The sequence below is a fragment of the Lissotriton helveticus genome, chromosome 9 (assembly GCF_964261635.1).
Source record: "Lissotriton helveticus chromosome 9, aLisHel1.1, whole genome shotgun sequence".
Classification (NCBI taxonomy): Eukaryota; Metazoa; Chordata; class Amphibia; order Caudata; family Salamandridae; genus Lissotriton; species Lissotriton helveticus.
In genome coordinates, this window is record NC_136070.1 from 74,827,952 (window position 1) to 74,846,659 (window position 18,708).

General features: G+C 44.0%; 1 protein-coding gene across 1 annotated transcript in view; it reads right to left on the minus strand.

The window, feature by feature from the left end:
• The window catches only part of CDAN1 (codanin 1), a 205,490-nt gene that overhangs the window by 136,384 nt on the left and 50,398 nt on the right, over positions 1-18,708 (minus strand). Inside the window, exons 2-3 of the mRNA XM_078659513.1 lie at positions 17,510-18,237; positions 11,680-11,898 (exon numbers count right to left, since the gene is read on the minus strand). Of these exons, the coding sequence (XP_078515639.1) occupies positions 11,680-11,898; positions 17,510-18,237 (947 nt within the window). The remainder of the gene's footprint in view (positions 1-11,679; positions 11,899-17,509; positions 18,238-18,708) is intronic.

An 18,708-nucleotide genomic window follows, 5' to 3' on the forward strand; every position in this document is an offset into this window, starting at 1 on the left:
AGGGGTTATTCAGTTCTGTACCTGGAATCTAGGATGGATGAGGGATGGTATCTCTCGTCTCTGTTCTCGATATTCCAGGCTGCCTGCGAGGGCTACCCAGAAACGCCGGTGCTGGATTTCTCGGCAGGAGAAAGCAGCGCGTCTCGTTCTCAGCGCGTCAGGAAGGCGGGGCTGCGCCAGCGGGGTCTGCTCTGCTCTGGGCTTCGGCAAGTATGGCTGCTCCGTCTCGTCACCACCGCGTGTGTTTGCATAGGGCAATATCGGTAATATTTATACCTTTAAGGTGCCGAGATTGACGTAAGGATGGACATAGATACGTCAATAAGGATGTCATACGACCAGGTCGTTAGCACATTCTTTTGCTGAAGTTCTCGGTGAAATCAAAACAATGGCCGCAGGGTTTTTCCAGGTTGACATAGGTTTGATTTGTTTTGAGAACTCCGTATGCCTTATCAGGGGCTGGAGGAATATCGCTTGTCTAATTAGATTGCAAGCGTTATGACCTAATCAGATAACACGTTCCTGTGCCGTAGTGTGGCTTTATCAGATAACGGTTCCTGCATCATGGGGGTTTTCTGCCTCATGGGCTGACTGCTAGTTAACTTGTTAGTTTGTTAACCAGAATAGGGTCAGGAATAGGGGGATCGATTCAGAACCTATAGGAATACATCACACCCACTCCACGCCAACTATGGACATATTTACTAATCTATGCATAGTAAAACATACTATAGAGTATTGTGTATACCTTACCTCCCCAAAATACATAAATGCATTTTGAAATTATCAAATATACGGAAAAAAAAACAGTTACATGTACTGTATGCACTCAAGCTGTGAATTAATGCTAAAGTAATCACGCATTTGTATACATTATTGCTATTTGGTATATGAGAATTACACATGAAATGGCTCTTAATACAGAAAAAAGGTTTGAGACCATTCCATCACAGAATAAAATATTTATGAACATACCAGCGGGCAGCTAATGTCTATAAGCTATCTAAAATTAGAAATTTTAGTTCTCTAAGAATAGTTCTTACTTTAAGCAGAAGATAAGTGTCCCGAAAAATATGCAAAAATATTTTGGGGCTTGCTGAAAAAATTGCTGTCCGTGAACTGGAGGGAAAATTGTTCATGTGATTCTATTATTAAAGTTGAAGGCCAAATTCAGGGAACGCCGTGTGCGAGCTTGCTCAAAAGTCTCTATTTCTGCTCTGGTGAGAACATCATATCATTTAGGCTTTCGAAAAAGCTGTCAACAGCTTCCTGGGATAGTTCCACTAACTCGGAAATAGGTGTAACCATGCATTCGTGCGCATGATTGTCTCCATTGACGTTCTGATTTGGATTGCTGACAGAAGGTCGTACCTGATCGATGCTGCTTTCATCTTGAACTTCACTACCCCTCAATCGTAGTGGTGAAGCTTCCACGAATGTCGTCATCAGGATTGGTAGCCTTTGAGGGCAGCACAAAGCGTGAACCTTGATTGGGCTCAACAATGTTTCTGCATCCATTGGCGCATCCGATTGTAGCGTCAGACAGGTGTCTAACACGCATTCTTCTCCGCATAGCAGGCACCTTAATACAGGTAAAACACATTGTTGCCACATTGGTCGAAATGATAGAAACCAAGTCATGTTCAGGTCTCTAAGCCGGGATAGTCCCAGGATTTTTGATATCCGGTCCCGGTATCCAATGGCTAGGATTGTTTCTTCCCTTGTCGCAGGTGTTCTGTCTGTGACATGGTTTGCCATAACGAAATATAAGGACTAGGAATAGGATTCCTGCAATCAGTCCAAAAATGAGGGGAAGTCCGCCAAAAATCGAATGGATGAAATCTGGAAAAATACCCAGTATGGCTTTGAATGGTGTTAATGCCATCGAAAATACTGTCTTAAATACCTTTGAGACTCCACTGGTATCAGAAATATTTAAGATTTCATTCAGGATTTCTGCAAAATGTATGGGGGAATTAGTTGATAATAAGGAGTGTATCTCTGCAGTCGTCCTTGCGACTTGGAGATCATATGTTTCTTTTGATGACGTGAGCCTAGTAGGCGTCTGAAGAAGCACTGTTTTCATTCTGCTTAAAGTATATATTCGAATAGAAGTAATTTTCAAGTTGGGCCATGCCCTTGCCTCCCTGTCTGGAAAGGAGCTGGGGAACAATGAGTGTCCACAGCACTTGACCTTCGCAGTCGTAGTTACGAGATAAGGAGTCCCGGGCATAAGACTACAACATCTGCGATCTACAATTAGAATGTAACTCCCATTATAGAGTCTTTGAAAGAATGGTTCTATCTCTGTTGCAGGTGCGCCTTGCTGGTGACATGAAAGGTTATTTGAGTTCCCTTCACAGGCTCCATGCAAACTAATTCCGTTACACAGAAGTGTACCGCTTAGTGACATTGCACAATTATTGCCACTAAGAAACACTTTCTGTCCTTTATTACTGACACATGCATGTGAATAGGGCAGGTTCCATGTTGTTTTAATGTACCCTTTTCCCAATTTTTCGTACATGCCAGCCTGTATATATTTTTGGCAGTATTGAAACCTGAAGGTTGAAATTGGAATATTAATTATCCCATGTATTATCCATTCACTGACAGGTCGTTCTGACATTGTCACTGGTAATCTTTCGAGTTTCTCAATGCTCAGGATTGTATAATCAGCACCCTTTTGTGCCATACTGATTTGTCTATCAGTAAGGTTAAAGATATGGAATAGTGACGTTGTGTTGATTAAACGCCAAGGCACATAGCCTGAACGCAGATTTTGTAACGTCCAGCCAAGCTGTACAATAGAACGCAATTGAGACTGACCGTGTTGTAGCAACAGTAAGTCCTGCGATAATATGTCGATTGCTGAAGACACAATGCTGTCCAAAGAAAAAATTCTGGAGGACAGAGTCATTAACCCATTGTCCACTACAGAAAGTGATTTTTCCAAATTAATACGGTCAATTTCCCGTATACTCTCTGCTGTTTCAATTTGAGTAACCTTCCAGGCCTCATTGTATGCTGCATATACAGAGGCTGCTATGAAACGTTTTTGACGCTGTTTGCGTGGTCCCATAATGAAATCACGCAAGTCAGCACCATCAGTAAGTAAAGTTAGGTGTTGCTTAATTTCTGCCAGTGTGGAAGTTTGTAGCCATTGAAGGCATAATTTGCCCACACTGTAGGTGGTTATTATCCCTGGGTGATGTCTTTGAGGATATCTAGGGTCTGGCCTGGTCATTTTGAACCCCTGTGTTTTGTTCAGGAATCTGTCTTGACAGTTATTAGTATCTGTGGGCCAGATCAACCACTGTTTCCATTCAGGATGTGTTCTGTTTTGGTTTAATACATAGTTTACGTCTATCTCTTCATCTATAGAGCTATTGCTGTACATTGTTGGTTTTGGAATAGACGGTTTATTTAAGTCTTTGATTTTGGCTAGGCCAAGACAGGTAGTTTGTTGGACAGTGTCATTTAAAAATATAATTTGTTCTGGGATCATGCAGGCTCTAAACAAAGATTCTATACCTTGTACTTGCCATTCTTTCGTACCCCAAACACTTTTCAATTCAACATTTTTGTCCCAATAATCAAAACCAAAAGTATTCATTTGTTCAAAGAATGAGTCTGAATATATCAATTTCGTGTTTGTTATCATGGTCTTTGTCCCTGTCTTATTTGACAATTTGAAATAAAATGTTTCAGCATTACTTGTGTTAAAACCTGAAAAGTATGAATATTTGTCATAAAAGGTTCTTGAGCTTCCTTTTGGAGGGGTTGCACAATGTTCCCATTGATTATAATTTAAAACATTTCTAGGTTGTGCAGATCTATGTATAAAATGGTTGCCATAGTGGTTATAACAGTACATACTATCATAATTTGTAGAACCCTGCAAATAATCATGTTTGGTAAATTTAGCAGACATTACTAAGTCAGACATCATATTATTAATGCTTTCGAAGTCCCAATCATCAGCAAATGAGCTTGGTTTTACAAAGTCACTCAATGAGATCTTAATTTGGTGTGGATATTTCAGGATTTCAACCGGACCATAAATTTCGTAGTCAGTGTTGTCCCATGCTACCCCACCCGGTATAGGATTGGCTGTGAAGTTGACTGAAGAAAGTTCTCTTTTCTCGACGTGTGAAGATGTGTGTGGTTTGAGGATCAAGTTGATTTTCTGACTTTGTCCATTTTAGCATATTTTCCCTCAATGAAGCGTCCCAAAGTTAGTACCATGATGAGCCAAAGTATGAGGATAAATGCACCAAAACCCACCCAAAATTCGATCCATGGAGAAATCGGATATGTTTCTTTCAGTTGTTTCAAAAGTTCTTTAGCTTTAGCTTTAAAGGTTTTTGTTGATGGCTGTGTTTTTGATTCACTGAAGCCTTCAGAGGAATCATCGAAGTTTATGAAGTAGCCGGATGCAGTTCTGTCAATTGTTCCAATTGCTTCAGGATTACTGTTTCTTGCATTATCATTTGGTACTTCATTATAGATTGGTGTGTCTCTGCTAAATGTTTTTATTTGGGTTTTCAGAGGTCTAAGTTCCATTGCATTGTTGCATAGTCCTTGTTGTTCTTCTGTAGGCGTTTCGAATGTGATGAGCCTCTTTGTTAGGACCTCTGTACTGGTAGCAAACCTTGGTGTTCTGCTACTTATTGGGAGTCCACTTGGCCTACTATTTGTTATCGGCCACATGATTGTGGTTTTACCAGGTCGATGGATACAACTCGGTTCTCCTTTTTACCAGCAAGCGGCGGTAATACAACTGATCTTGTCCCGTTGACAGACAAGACAGGAACTGCTTTTCTGCAAGAAGGCCCAAATTCCTTCTCTACCGCGATCTTTTCTCTGACTAGATCCCCGACTTTTGGAATCCAGACAGGTCTTGCTGGGACAGGTGGTGGTTCTTCAGTGGTTGTTGGCTGTTGTTTCAACTTTATGTTGCTCAGGTCTTTTCTTGTTTCGTTTAAGTCCTGTAAAATAGCCAAACGGTCTTTGATATCAAAGCTTTTTTCCTTCACCACTGAAGTCTGACTATCAAGGTCAGAGATTAACATCCTAGTTCCAAATAATAATTCGTACGGACTGAATCCCTTCAGAGAATTTCTTGGCAAGTTATTTAGACTACATTGGACACTTATTAGATGTTTGACCCATCCAGCTCCCCAACCTAATATCCTTTCCGTTATAGATTGCTTTATGCCTTGGTTTTTTCTTTACACCATCCCGTATCCCTCAGGAAGGAAGTGAGAAGATTCCCGCTGGGCTATGCCCATTTGGCGATGTTTCCCCTCAGGCTGGAGGGCTAGAGTGAAAACAATGGTCAAACGTAGCATGCGCTTAGCGTATATGCCATTTAGACTCGCTAATCTTTGTATAACAGTCCAGACGTCAGCCGAGTGCTGAGGATCTACATTATAAGTGGAAACTAGCCTGTATATGTTAATCGGACGCTTTGCTTTTTACGGTTGATTCTTTCTGGAGTGAGACCCCACGGTAGTATACCGTTTCTCTCACCACTGCGATCTCTGTTGCAGTCCTGGCATTTTTTTACAAAATTGTGATGCTGCAGGCTCATGCCTGGCCACCAGTACCTTGATTGTAATTCTTCCAGAGAATCTTTTATTTTGAGGTGTCCAAGACCCTCGCCCATATGTGCGTCTGCAATTAACAAGGTCCTCCTGTCCATGTTTGGAATCACTCTATCCCCCACTCCAGGGATTCGAGCAAAAGGGACGGAGTTTGCATCGATTATGTATGTGTAATTGAGTGGATAGTTGATCGGTAGCGCTGAGCAGTCGCCTGTTGATGACGTTTTCACCGCCAGCACTGTTTCACCGTCAATATACTTTGCTGTACGCTTTTTTCGAACTACGGAAGCCGATTTAGTGGCTGCCGCTATGGCTGTCTCAGCCAATGAATTCCCTGCAACGTGAACGCCATCACGCTGATGACTCAGTGAGTGTGTCACGTGAGTCTTTGGTAGTTCTTTTTGTAAAAGAGCTATTTGTTCCGAAAGCAGTTTCTGCTTTATTGTTGCATCTGTGTCATCTTTGTAACCGTTTTGAATCCATGTCTGCAAATCCTTGTTGTATGATTTGACGCAGTAATATGAATCGGACACTATAAGTGTCGGGAATTCGCGATCGGTATTTTCAAGCGCCATCTTGAATGCCAGTAGTTCAGCTCGCTGAGCTGTACAATCTCCTAGAGATTGTGTTTTAGTGAGGGTTGGTTTAAATTTCCCTTCATGCCAGCGACCTTTAACAATCGCGCACGCAGCACTGTAGGCTTGTTTACCCCCCACTGCGAGTTGTGCTGATCCGTCTGTATATATTATACAGCTGTAATGTTCTAGAGGCAGAATTTCGGTCGGCGGAGGACATTCAAATTCATATTGGAGAAATTCTTGTGTTTTTAAGTTAGGATCAAATTCGTATGCCACGTCTGTTGCAGCAAGAGAATTAGCCCATTGTATCCATCTCGGATGGAGCGCTTTAGCATTCGGAATGCTTGCTTTTGTTACAGCCTCTAGGGCTGGTATCGGTGTCACGATTATTATTTGTTTACCTTGTGCCAGGGCTCGTTCTCTTGCTATAGCTGTCTGTGTTGCAGTTAGAATTTTTTCCGTTGGGCTAAATTTCATTTCAGCCTTAGTGTACAAGTGTGATTTGAATGCAATTGGTACCTTTTCTCCCTCATTAGAGGTCAGGTATGTGAATCCGCATCTTCCTGGGATGACTCGAATCACAAGATTGCGTGTGTTATCACGTGTTTCTAATTTTGTTTTAATTAGCATGTCTGTTTGTAAGGATCTCAAAATTTCTGTGTGTATTTGAGTCCAATTGGATCTTTTAAAATCTGGTTTTATCAGATCATAAAGGGGTTTGACCCTTTCTGCGTAATTTGCAATGTATGTTCTTCCGAAATTTAGGAAGCCTAGAATTGACTGTAGATTTTTTAGTGTTCTAGGTGCTTGGATTACGGCACATTTTTCTAGAAAATTGTCAGCCAGGCTTTTGCCTTCACTTGATAATTCATATCCTAAGAACAGGACTGTCAGATGGGCAATTCTGGATGTTTTAAAGTTGAATTTGTAACCCTCTGCTGCGAACCCAAGTATTATGGTGTTCACTCTTTTCAAGTGAGTATCCAAGTCATCATCTGTTAAGTATATGTCGTCAACATAAGATAATGCTTCATCATCATATATTTGTAGTAATTCTGTTACTCTCGGGCTGTTCTTGTACCCCTGGGCTAACCGACAGAATTGTTTTTGAGTGCCATTTATTGAGAACGCAGACAAATATCTGCTCTCTGGTGCTATGTTTTGACAAAAGAATCCATTAGAGATGTCTAATGTTGTTTTGTATTTTTTGCGCACTATGTTATTCATTAGTGCAGCACTATGCGAGTTTTGCACTGCAAAAGTTTTGCAACATGTGTTAAGGTGTCGGTAATCCAAAACTAGACGATATGAATTGTCTGGTTTGGAGACCGGAAACAAAGGGTTGTTCATTTGTGAGGTGCAAGTTTCAATCACCCCCTGGTATTCTAGCTGATCTAGTATTTCTTTTACCTGTTTTTAGCTTCTTGCTTAATTGGGTACTGCCTTTGTGCAGTAGGTTGTGATTTTAACTGGATTTTGTGAGGAGGAGAGTCCTCATCCCATCCTACGTGATTTTTATATAAAGCAGGAGCTAGAGCTACTGCCCACTTTCTAGCAAGTGTACATTTTTTATGAATTGGGATGTGATTTGAGAAGGCAGGCATAATTATTTCTTCGCCATGAGGGCAATCCCTGACAAACTCTGGTGGCCAGTCTTTTTCAGCTAGAAGGATGTCATAGCCCTTGGAGAGATTATCCCAAAATAGTCCCCTTATTTTTCTAGTCTTATCTCCCTCTATACGTAATGTTATTTCATATATTTTGTGAGGTTTGCTAACTCTGGTGTCTGCAGTTTCCACTTGAAGATATTCATTCGTGTCCACTGTCTCCAGATGATTCATAAGGACTTTGCGAGCTATGCTCACTTCTGCTGCGCTGTCTAGCATTGTCTGAGCCCATTCTCCGTTTTTCAGTTGTGTCCTCAGTATTCTCGGCATTGTTAACTATTTTAATGCTGGATACTTTCTTTTTTGGAAATTGTAATTTCTTTTTTAGCTGAGCAGGTTCCTTGTCTTTGGACTTGGCGTGCTCTTCTCTTTGTTCTGATCGTCCTTTTCTTTCCGATTTCTGCGAGGAAGTCTGAAAAGATTGAGAGGGACGTGTATCAATGTCTTGATATCTATCAGGTTTTTTTATATTATCCCTATTTCTAAGGTTATATCTTTTCCCAGAGGGGTCACTCTGGGGTGACCTGTGTCTTTGGTTCGGAGATTTTTCTCTTCGCCTAGGAGACCTTCCTCGGGACTGGAATTTCTTTTCTTTAGGATTGGATTGTTTGTTTCCATCCCAGCTTTTTTTCTGTGATGTTGAATTATTATTAAAAAATATTTTTTCAGGACTTTCAATCAGTTGTGGTTTTACTGGTATTCCACCTAAACTATCTCTACCTAGTTCCTCATAGGATTTTTCTATGATTCTGGCAATTTCAGCTGGTTGGTCTGGTATATCTGTCTCTTTTAACCTCTGGCGGATCGCCACGTTTGCTGCTTCTCCCTTCATGTTAGCTAATAATATAGCCGAGACCTGCTTGAAGTCTTTTAGTAATTTCATACCAAGAGTTAAAGAGGGTTCCGGACCATATTCATCTTGAATTTGTTTTAGCACATCTGGTATTACCGAAATGGATGGAACACCGTGCGTTTTTGTGTAGATGGAAGCAAAGACTGTACCCCAAGTGTCACAGTCCTCAATGTGTGGTGCGATTCCCATTGGAAGACAGATAGTCAGAATCCTGTGTTTTTCTAACGGGGTGGTGTCTGGAAACACCGCCTCTATTTGGGTGATTTTCTGTGCTAGCCAGAATGGTATTTGTTCCCGTTTAGCCGGTACTTTACCTAGGCAGGACTGTATGTTCTGTGGTGTAATTTTATTTGTATTCCCCTGGTGAGGGGTCAGCTGTGGAATTTTAATTGCTGGCTGAATTGTTGAAGTCCGCATCACATACTGGACTAATTGTCTATGTATTTTTATTAATTGTTTTAGCTGTGTTAAGAGCTGTGGTGCAGACATCCCGTCGATGTCTGGATGTGGTGTGTATCCGGCTAGGACCGGCCACGTTGCTCCTGGTCTACCTAAAGGACCGAGCCTGGTGATGTGAATATTGTGTATTAGGGCGCCATTAAATAAGAGCAAATGCTCTTGAAATTTAAGTGGTACTTCCACCTCCTCGAAAGGAGTGTACATTTCAGGAGGTTCCTCTATTTTGTAATAGTGGAAGTACTTTGTTACAGGATTTGCTGCTGGAAAGTTTATCCATGAATAGTATACCTCTGTCTGCCGATATTCGTGTGCCTCAATTACGAATATGACTGTGCCACCTCTAGGTGTCAGTCCATTTTCTATAAGTTTTAAGGTTATAGATTTCCTTTTGATGACCGGGATGAGTATTATACCCGGGTCTGCTTCCTGCATAGTAGCATCAGCTTCTGCGAGTTCAGTTGCTAATCTAACTGCCTCTCTTTCATCATCACGGTCTACCATTTTACCGACAGGAAGGTTATTTCTTTTGTTTGCAGATCAGGTTTCTTATGGAAACAAAGATTAAATGCACAATATTTTGGAACAGTGTATCCTTCAACGTTGACTATACCAAGAACCATACATAGGAGTTCCCTCCTGCGAGGTCTGGCGGATATAACCTTTCACCCACTCCAGACGTCTTTGGAGCATTATGGGGAAAAGGGGTCTGAGTGAGAAAGCACGACTGAGTTACTCTAAATGTCTTACGTTCGTTTTATCGCCCTTCCAAACGCGTTGGGCGCCATGTAGTGTAGTTCCTATTATCCCAATAGGCTCTGCGCATTGGAATAATACCTTCAATAGTATAGGCCTAGACCAGACGTTAACTAGGTCTACTACTGTCGATATTAGACTTAAGTTTTGGGTTTGCCAGCTAGCTCAGAGTTCACTAGAAACTTTCTCGAATGTTCAGGACGGAATTAACTTCCCTGATTAGACAAGAAGGGATTTAGTTTCTGACAACCATAGAACATGACAACTTTGCTCTCCCCTAATCAAGAGTGTATCTCGAGAGTCGTGTGAACAAAAGGCAATTTATTTTACTCAGTCAGTACGTGCATTCTTAGTCTCATCAGATTGTAGAGAAAAGGAAGAGACGGGCGTGTTCAATAAAAGGTGTTATTTATTGATCAGTCTCTTTTCTCATACAAGAGAAATGGATCGATATTATTGCAATACTTATAGCTAAGTAAAGTGCATACATTAAAAGCAGAAGTATAAAATAATACTGTAAAAACATTGATATGGTTTCTAAGCCATAAGATGTTTTAAAATGAATAAAATATATTTATACACATATACATTTGACTAAACGTACTCAACTGGTGTTTCTAAATACGCCTACCCCGTGTACCTGACCTAAGCCTAATACGTGGGCGGGAATAGAAAGTTACAGTTTAAGTTAAGTTTGTTTTTGCCAAGTGACTGACTAAAGAATTCTCTGCGAGGGGTTATTCAGTTTTGTACCTGGAATCTAGGATGGATGAGGGATGGTATCTCTCGTCTCTGGTCTCGATATTCCAGGCTGCCTGCGAGGGCTACCCAGAAACGCCGGTGCTGGATTTCTCGGCAGGAGAAAGCAGCGCGTCTCGTTCTCAGCGCGTCAGGAAGGCGGGGCTGCGCCAGCGGGGTCTGCTCTGCTCTGGGCTTCGGCAAGTATGGCTGCTCCGTCTCGTCACCACCGCGTGTGTTTGCATAGGGCAATATCGGTAATATTTATACCTTTAAGGTGCCGAGATTGACGTAAGGATGGACATAGATACGTCAATAAGGAGGTCATACGACCAGGTCATTAGCACATTCTTTTGCTGAAGTTCTCGGTGAAATCAAAACAATGGCCGCACGGTTTTTCCAGGTTGACATAGGTTTGATTTGTTTTGAGAACTCCGTATGCCTTATCAGGGGCTGGAGGAATATCGCTTGTCTAATTAGATTGCAAGCGTTATGACCTAATCAGATAACACGTTCCTGTGCCGTAGTGTGGCTTTATCAGATAACGGTTCCTGCATCATGGGGGTTTTCTGCCTCATGGGCTGACTGCTAGTTAACTTGTTAGTTTGTTAACCAGAATAGGGTCAGGAATAGGGGGATCGATTCAGAACCTATAGGAATACATCACAATTCCATGTAAAAACAGACCTAAGATTTAAAAAAATAACAGGGTATGCCACCTCAAAATGGTTTTGTACATATGTCCCTAGATTCATTGCCAAACCCAGTGTTCTGGAAACATACTTCTCAACCATCCAGATTCAAACTTCTGCAATCAGTTTCAGCTGGAGCCCCAGGTCCCTGAAACACTCCACATGTAAGAACTGAAAAAGAATCACCTAAACTTCTTAAGTGTTTAAAAGACCTGCCCATCACCTATTGAGCAATGAGTTGGGACAGTTATAAAATTGTCAGAAGGGGTTCAGAGAACTACAGTTTTCCAGTCACTCAGAATAAAGCATTTCAACCACAAGAATTCCTACCTTTCTTTTTTCAGCATCTCTCGCTCCTCTTGCAGACTGTTGTGGGGCGAAGACATGACGCTGGCTTCTTCTGCCGTAGAAAAGGTTTCACAGCCTTTTATGAGTCCCATAGCAGGCGATTTGGTGAGTGGGGTTGAGGTGAAGCATATCTTGGGTTTCGACAGGGGGCGCTCTGCGCTTACTGGGGTTGGGTTGATTCTCCTTGACGGCTTGCTTTTGCTGTAAAAGATGAAACAGCAGCACTTTACCTCCCATCATCACAAGGAACAAATATGAAAGAAGAGTGCATGTTAATATGTTCACCTTTGTCATACAATGTACCCATTTTAACTGGTCTTAAAAGCAATGGGTAGCTTGTGGTTAAATTGTCTGCTGTAAAGTAGTTGAAAAACAATATGACACGGCACAAAGTTGTTTTTTTTAGCAATTCCCCAGAAGCCCATACAGCCCCGCTTTACCCACACCTCCTGCCAGAGCTGCCTAGTGTCAGGTTTGATGAATAACAAAGCTGCTTCATTTTGATTTCATCTCATGTCCCTTTCTTCTGTCATTCTAAAATTCCTATTTCATATTCACACTTTTATATATCTACGTTCTCCTTCTTGTCCTCCTTGTTTCTAGCTTTTCAGCATTTCTCTCTTCTCCTAGGTCAATGATGAAAAATAAGTCCTGGTGCCTAACAAGTTGTTCTGGTACACACCACTTGCAAAATGTAAATTTCCAGTATTTGTAAAGCGCAAACAATTACCCGAAGGTGTCAAGGCGCTGGGGACCGTTGGGAAGATTAAGCGAGCTATTGCCCAGAGTCACATGGTGCTGGGCAGACCCCTGCTGCCGGAGCCGGGGATCAAACCGTGATCCCCAGCGCCCGTCGCCCTGGCCGCTGCGCCACACCTCTTCCAACACCTCTGCTAATTAAGCACTGGATCTAAGCATATTCCTATCTTCCTGTGCCTCAGTTGCTTTCCATGAAAATCCTGAAAGAACTTGGGCAATAGGTTACGCTCCACCACATAGTACCATTTTAAAATGCACATGGTGGATATCCCACCAGGGCCAACAGCCCTTAGTGTCCTAATGTTTAAACCAAATGCATAACTACAATGCATCTGCTGTGCCAGCACCTTTTCCTCGAAACAGAAATTACCACCCAGTTCCTTATACCAGGTATTTTGTGATCATGCAGAGCTTCCTTTAGTTCTACATTAAAATAGCGTGTAAATAGTCATTTTAGTATAGTGCAGACTAAGTATGGGCGAAATTTGCGAATTCGCGATCCGCGAATTCGTGCAACATTGCAAAAAAAGTCAGCGAGTTCGCGGATTTTTGTGCCATTTGCACAAATATGTGATCACGTGTGCCCGTAACTTTGCCAGCGCGCCAAAAGGCACCGAGGTCCCTTGAGTGAGCTGGCCATTATAGTGGGGACGGGCGGGAAGACGTTTCATACCGCTAGTGTGTGGTGGATGGGGCCAAACGGGCGGGGCTTCTATGTGAGTTCACATACATCTTGTTTATAAAGGGTCAGAGACCGAGCAGAGCAGCAGATGAGGAGAAAGCAGCCTCCTGGTCACAGGGGCTACACGGGGATGGCGCTCGGGAAACTCATGGATGCAAAAATACGTTTGGCACAGGACCCCAGAATCCTTCAGATGTCCAAGATAGCTCTGCTGCGCGTGTTGGTACAAAGCCATTCTGATCCTGCTCAGTGGGTTCAGGCGCATGCAGCTGCTGCTGCTGGACAATGTCCCATCTCATACTAAACTGCCCCGTACAGGCATATGCTGGCGCCGGGCAGTAGGGTGCAGTGGCATGCGGGTGCTCCACGCCTGGCACATGCGCATACCGGTGCTAGGGGGGACACATGTTTATTGGTGCTGTGTAGCAAGTTATGACTTTACATTTTGACTGCACCAGACAGTGGTACCACCTACACGGATCAGGAGCATCCAGGCACCAGACTTCATGGTGCAAGAGCATAATGGTGCTGTGCGGTACGGGTATATATGTACTGGGGGCAGGGGGACACTTAGCACAATGTGTGCTCACACCCAGCGGGCTCCCAGGCAATGGAGCACAAATGATTTTCACACAGAGGGCTCCGGGGCAGTTCAGCAGCACGGGGGCTCACACCCACTGGGCCCCGGGGCAGTTCAGTAGCGCGTGGTCTTACAACCCCATGGCAGCTCAGCAGCGCAGGGGCTCTCACCCACAGGGCTCCCGGGCAGTTTAGCAGCGCCACACTCTCGTTCATCACTGCCACCCTCTGGTTCACCTCTGGTTCGTCACTGCCACCCTCTGGTTCACACCTGCCACCCTCTGGTTCACCACTGTCACCCTCTGGTTCATCAGTGCCACCCTCTGGTTCATCAGTGCCACCCTCTGGTTCATCAGTGCCACCCTCTGGTTCATCACTGTCACCCTCTGGTTCATCACTGTCACCCTCTGGTTCATCACTGCCACCCTCTGGTTCACCACTGCCACCCTCTGGTTCATCACTGTCACCCTCTGGTTCATCACTGTCACCCTCTGGTTCATCACTGTCACCCTCTGGTTCATCACTGCCACCCTCTGGTTCATCAGTGCCACCCTCTGGTTCACCACTGCCACCCTCTGGTTCACCACTGCCACCATCTGGTTCATCACTGTCACCCTCTGGTTCATCACTGCCACCCTCTGGTTCACCACTGCCACCACCTGGTTCATCACTGTCACCCTCTGGTTCATCACTGCCACCCTCTGGTTCACCACTGCCACCCTCTGGTTCACCACTGCCACCCTCTGGTTCATCACTGCCACCCTCTGGTTCACCACTGCCACCCTCTGGTTCATCACTGCCACCCTCTGGTTCGCCACTGCCACCCTCTGGTTCGCCACTGCCACCCTCTGGTTCATCACTGCCACCCTCTGGTTCATCACTGACGCCCTCTGGTTCACCACTGTCGCCCTCTGGTTCATCCCTGCCGCCCTCTGGTTCATCCCTGCCACCTGCCACCCTCTGGTTCATCACTGCCACCCTCTGGTTCACCACTGACACCCTCTGGTTCACCACTGACACCCTCTGGTTCACCACTGACACCCTCTGGTTCACCAAGGACACCCTCTGGTTCACCAAGGACACCCTCTGGTTCACCAAGGACACCCTCTGGTTCACCAAGGACACCCTCTGGTTTATCACTGCCACCCTCTGGTTCATCACTGCCACCCTCTGGTTCATCACTGCCACCCTCTGGATCACCACTGCCACCCTCTGGATCACCACTGCCACCCTCTGGATCACCACTGCCACCCTCTGGTTCACCACTGCCACCCTCTGGTTCACCACTGCCACCCTCTGGTTCACCACTGCCACCCTCTGGTTCATCACAGCACCCTCTGGTTCATCACAGCACCCTCTGGTTCATCCCTGCCACCCTCTGGTTCATCCCTGCCACCCTCTGGTTCATCCCTGCCACCCTCTGGTTCATCCCTGCCACCCTCTGGCTCGCCACTGCCACCCTCTGGTTCGCCACTGCCACCCTCTGGTTCATCACTGCCACCCTCTGGTTCATCACTGCCACCCTCTGGTTCATCACTGCCACCCTGTGGGTCATCACTGCCACCCTCTGGTTCATCACAGCACCCTCTGGTTCACCACTGCCACCCTCTGGTTCACTACTGTAGATTATGGGGAGAAAGCACACCTGCCCAGCCTCAACCGGGGGCTGGTTAATGTGTTACTGAATTTGAGCTTCAAGTCCGGCACCTGCTTCCTTATCTGTAAGTGCTTCCTGTTGTGGTTTAATTTAATTTTTGTGACAGCCTGGAGCATTGTGCCATACTTGTAACTATTCTCTGACCCTGCTTCGAGGGTCAGAGTAGGGTCAGAGAATAGTTGCAAGTAGGCAACAACTCTGGAGGCACCGCTCAGGAAGCACTTACAGGGTTACAGCAGGTGCCCAAGTTGAAGTTAATTTCTTTGTAACCATTTTGTAAATGGTTACAAAGAAATTAGCTTCAACTTGGGCACCTGCTGTAACCCTGTAAGTGCTTCATGTACTTCAGTTTTTGAAAATCCGTCCCGAACGCAATTTCGCGGATTTTTCTGCAATTTCGCGAGATTTGTGGGCCGCGAAATTGCAGAAAATCCGCAAATTCCGCGAACGGAACGTATTTTACGCCCATGCTTAGTGCAGACCTAGCCACAAGGCAACAGAGCAACTTGCAAGTATTAAAGAACAAGATGAGTAACAGAAGAAACTGGGACATTTATTACAGTGCAAGAGCCTCAGAGCATGAGCATAGGGTATAGGGTATAAAGCAAGTGCTTTACAGTAAACTGTGAATTATGGGTGGTCAATAAAACTGGAATAAAACAAACAGGTTATGTAGCAGATGTTTTTTTGAAGTCTATTCTGAAAGCAAGAATGTTAGGATTTAGGGGCTGATTTACATGTTGGCATTAAAGTCTTATACGGAGTATCCTTACCACCAACAAAATCCACCCACCCAATTTATATGCGGTGGACCTTTGGTGTAACCACAGGAACGACTACTATGCCTCCACATGGTTACGCCCCCTCCTACCGACGGCCCGACAGAATAAGGGCCATTGGGGGTTAATCTCTATGTCCGCCTACCTTTAGATGGGTGGACATACGGGTCAGTTTTCACTGCTGGTCACCGCCAGGAAAACCCTGGCGGTAAAGGGCAGTGAAAACTGTCTAATGACCCCCTCGCCATGGGAAATAACTGTCATGGCGAGGAGAGAACTTTGGGTTTTTGCTTAATATAAAAATAAAATGTTCATTTAAAAAGCCACACAGGAACATCATCAAAAGTGCAGAGGTCCCTGCCAATGCTTCTACTTTTGTTGGGCGGGGACTCCGCTGCACTGACAAACTTACCTTTGCCAGTCAATACTAAATCAACACCGCAGTCAGAGCTAGATATGAGAACAACTATGTTGTAGTCATCATTTTCCTGGCTTTGCGAATTTCAAGAATTAGATAATCTGAGCTTCTTGTCTTTTATTGATCACCAGCCAGTTTGAGTTTATTGCTCAGATATGGAGATAGAGCAGGTGAAATACTTTCTATATGATGCATGCATTCTAGAAAGCACCTCTGTCTTCGAGAGGCAGCCCGGCGAAGGGGCTTTACGATGGAGGAAATGTGATTAGATTTCTTCACTTTGCAATTGCAAATTATGGATTGTAAACATATTACGCTTTGCATCTAGCACAGCATAAAACTTTCCTCTTTCTCATCTTTGCACTAGCTCTGTTTCACACACCTCTCAAATCTGCAAGCTTCTTGTAATAAACCATTCTGTGCTCTTCTACAGAACTCTTCAAACATCCACCACACTGCAGCACAAGATTTTTCATGTTTCTCATCCTGATGTTTACCAATTGTCTGTGCATAAACAGTTAAAATAAATTTGATAACATCAATTTAATATTTTTCATATTTTGTTTGCATTGCATTCATAGCACCATGACGTCCGGAGCAGTGGATATATGGGTCTCGAACTCCCGGCACTGAAAAGACTGGGTGACATATTATACCAATTAAATTTGCTTACACAGTTTTTCCCAAATGATTATGTACCAAACTGAAGCATTTAGCAATATAACCCACGGAGGAGGATTCGATAATTCAGAGTGCAATGAATACACCTTCTCACGAAGCACCAGGAACAGTTCCTACTGAGGATGAACGCCACATGGGATACTTCTGCAGGAGCTCTCACAAGAACATTAAACAGGCCTCCATTTGTGAATATCATCTGAACAATTCCAATAAGCAGCAGCATTGAAAAGAAAAGCATCAAGAAAAGTCACTCTTACCTCGGTGAGCCAGAAGCTGCTCCTACTGGTGGGAACTCCTCCAAGTTGAGAAGGTTGAACATGGGAGGTGGAGGACTGGCTGAAATTGGCCCTCCTTGTTTTTTACTGCCGCCACTCCCAGGCGTGTGGTCCACTCTATCACCCTCATCATTTAGGCTTTGACCAAGATCCCGAGCCACCGAGCGGACAGGTGTGCAAGCTGAACTGTTATTTTTTTTACGGTTCCTCCTTGCTTGTTGCCCATCTGGTGTGAATACTATAAAATTCCCTAAATTGTTTTTCTGGCAGGACCGTTTTTCAAATTGATGGGGGATCACGGGGCTGCTGGTAAAACTAGGGCTGCTTTGGTAGGCCAGACTGGGGTAATCACTGCAACTAGCAGACAGGCTTGACTTGGTGAAGAACGAGGACCCGCTGGGTGGCGATGGGGAGGACTGGAGAATGGCTTCAGAGTTGAATGAGCTGTTCGGGGTCTGAGAGAAAAGCTGTGTCCTGCTTCCTTTCTGATTGGAAGTCGTCCCAGGTTTCTTTTCAGCAAGTCCCCCCATTTTGTGATTTTCATTGTTGCGAGATGAAACAACAGCCTTGGGATTTGGAGTCTTTGCGGGTGTTGAAGGACCATTGGTCAGGATCTGACTTGTCTGTTCACGTAGAAAATTTAGCAAGAAAGGCACAAAATCATTCTGAACTAAAGCAAGCGGCTTGAGGTCACGATTCACAGAGTTTTCCTGTAAAATAAAGATATGCAGTCAGCCAACTCAAATAATGGTTATTATTTTCACCTAGGCTTAGTTCAACATTATAGTTTAGTTATATGGGAATAAGAGGAGGATGTGGACATTCATCAAAAGTACATAATCATAAAGAAAAGGTGACTATATAATTACTATCTAACCTAAGAGGGTTCCCTTCAATGAGAGAACACAAGCACACCCTTGATGGCTAACTCACCGCAGCATCAACAAGAGAAATTCTGAGGTCACCATGAAAAATGAATCCATGAGTAACTGAAAAAAAATATGTTTTTTAAGTGGAAAAGAAATCAACTAGGCCAAGACCTAAAAATTGAGCAGTATCAGAGGGGTGTAGAATTTTGTAAAACATCGACTGGTCCAAGGGAATGAATGCTTCAGAAATCTGTTCAGGATAAAAGTCTACTTTTCCCATTTGATGTCAAGCAGTGAGGTGATAAATCATGG